The sequence below is a fragment of the Antrostomus carolinensis genome, unplaced genomic scaffold (genome assembly GCF_000700745.2).
Source record: "Antrostomus carolinensis isolate BGI_N321 unplaced genomic scaffold, ASM70074v2 scaffold15067, whole genome shotgun sequence".
In the NCBI taxonomy this organism is placed as follows: domain Eukaryota; kingdom Metazoa; phylum Chordata; class Aves; order Caprimulgiformes; family Caprimulgidae; genus Antrostomus; species Antrostomus carolinensis.
In genome coordinates this window covers 7,568-9,490 of record NW_010328158.1, presented here as the reverse complement: position 1 = coordinate 9,490, position 1,923 = coordinate 7,568, and the positions used below count along the sequence as shown (strand labels likewise).

Here is a 1,923-nt window from a genome sequence, read left to right as displayed (position 1 = left end):
TGCTGGTGTGCGTGGGAGGGGGTGTGACTGTTTGCAGTGGCTTGTGGGGGCTTGGTTTGAGAAGTGTCAGCTTTACATTGTGAAGCCAGGTATCTGTGACCTTTATGTCAATTAATATTTAAAATTAAGCAACAGAGTGTGCTTGCTTTGAGTTCTTGAACAATGGAAATTTGACGTTAGCTAAGATGCCACCTCGTGTACCTGATTATAACAGTCATGGTTTCATTCTGCTTCAGTGGTATAGCCCAAGTACTGAATAAGACTGCTTCCTTCTGTTTTTTCTCTTCTAGAAGCAGTGCCAAGTTGATAGCACCACTGGGATGCTTGGTCTCTAGGCAGAAGCACACTCTTCCTGACTTGCCCTATGATTATGGTGCTTTGGAACCCCATATTAATGCAGAGATCATGCAGCTGCACCACAGCAAACATCATGCCACCTACGTGAACAACCTAAATGTTGCAGAGGAGAAATACAAAGAGGCCCTGGCAAAAGGTCTGTATATCTGCAGTCAACAGATGAGACAGAGGGTAGTTGACATAGATGATACAGGAGAAAAAAATAGATAGCCCTTCATTCCAGGGGAAATAGTTTCTTCTAAAAGTTTTGGATTATCTAATTCAAGCTTTCTTTTTTCTTTGTTTTTTTTTTTTTTTTTTTTCTTAAAGTGAAATCCTATTAGGAATAAGCTTTCATTGTAAGCTTCAGTGGTGCTGGTAATTGGAAACTAGGTGTAACTAAAAAGCATGAATTCTGTTCTCTGTGGTATTGTAAAACTACAAGAAAATTCATTGATTGTTCTAGGTGTAGTCCATATTTACATGAGTGACTTGAACCAAAGACTGAGTCAGTAGGAACCTGCAGTCATTTTACTGAACAAATACGTTGTAATGAAAGGTTAGTTACAAATCTATGTAAAGCAGAATTTGTGCTTCTTGATGGTTTTCACATCAGATGCTCCGCTGATTCTTGTGAAATAATCTTAGTTGCCTACAAATGGAGGTAAAACAAATGTGCAGTTAATGTATACAATACCCAGTGAAGAGATCTGTATTTGGCTGTCAGTTGTGCCACTGGATCAGATTAAGGTTGCATGCCACTGCGAGATATGAAAAATATACGTCAAGCCATCATGGAATTTTTTGTTAAGACCTCAAATTGAATCTTGAGATATGCTGACTTCTTTGAAAACTTTACAGTTGTTCTGGCAGGACTACACTGAAACACATGAAATGCTTTTTTCAAATCTTTCAGTTGGACTGATGAAATTGTGTGAAATAATGTGTATATCTTTTTAAGAAGGTGGAGTATTTTCTGGATTTTTTTTCTGTTATGATCTTTCTAAAGAGTATCAGTTTATCTCTTAAGAAGTGATTACTTTATAGACTCATTTCTGTGTGGTTGCAGTGCAATTTATCTGCTTGGGCTTGGATGGAAGTGAGAATTGTCAATATCTGAGTAAACTTGAACCCTGTAGCCCTTCAGAATTGCCAGTGTGCTTGAACAGAGAACGTTGGTTACCTATGAAAGAGGTTTTCAGGTGCCTAAGTAAGCCTAAAAATAACTTGTGCGGTCTAAATTAATGAACTAATGAGATTTGGTTAAGAATCAGGCAATCAAGATTGGCTGCTGCTTTGTCCTGCCTATGATGGATCCAGGAAAGTTGTATTCCAGAGATTTAATTAGTGCAAACAATTAAGGAAGGAACCTGAACTGTAAGAAGTCGGTGTAGCTACTACTGGCGTTACTTACGCGATTAAATGACCAAGGTTTCAGGCACCAGTCGAGGCAGAATTTCTGGTTAGCAGGAGCATCTGCAGTGTTGTGGATCCTTTGAGGTATTTTTAAAAAATGCTGTCCTTTGATAGGCTTTCATGGCTTGCTGTTGAAAAAGGTACCTCTAGAGGTAGAGGTTAATCTTTCCC

At 38.6% G+C, this 1,923-nt stretch overlaps 1 protein-coding gene across 3 annotated transcripts in view; it reads left to right on the top strand.

The window, feature by feature from the left end:
* The first annotated feature begins 288 nt into the window (after positions 1-288).
* SOD2 (superoxide dismutase 2) overlaps positions 289-1,923 on the top strand; it is an 8,075-nt gene continuing 6,440 nt past the window's right edge. For 2 of the 3 annotated variants that reach the window (XM_029085998.1, XM_029085999.1), the window contains exon 1: positions 337-493. In XM_029085998.1, coding sequence (XP_028941831.1) covers positions 406-493 — 88 coding nt within the window. In that variant the 5' untranslated portion in view covers positions 337-405. Of the gene's footprint in view, positions 494-1,923 lie in introns of all 3 variants that reach the window. The other variant, XM_010172158.2, reaches the window with a different exon arrangement.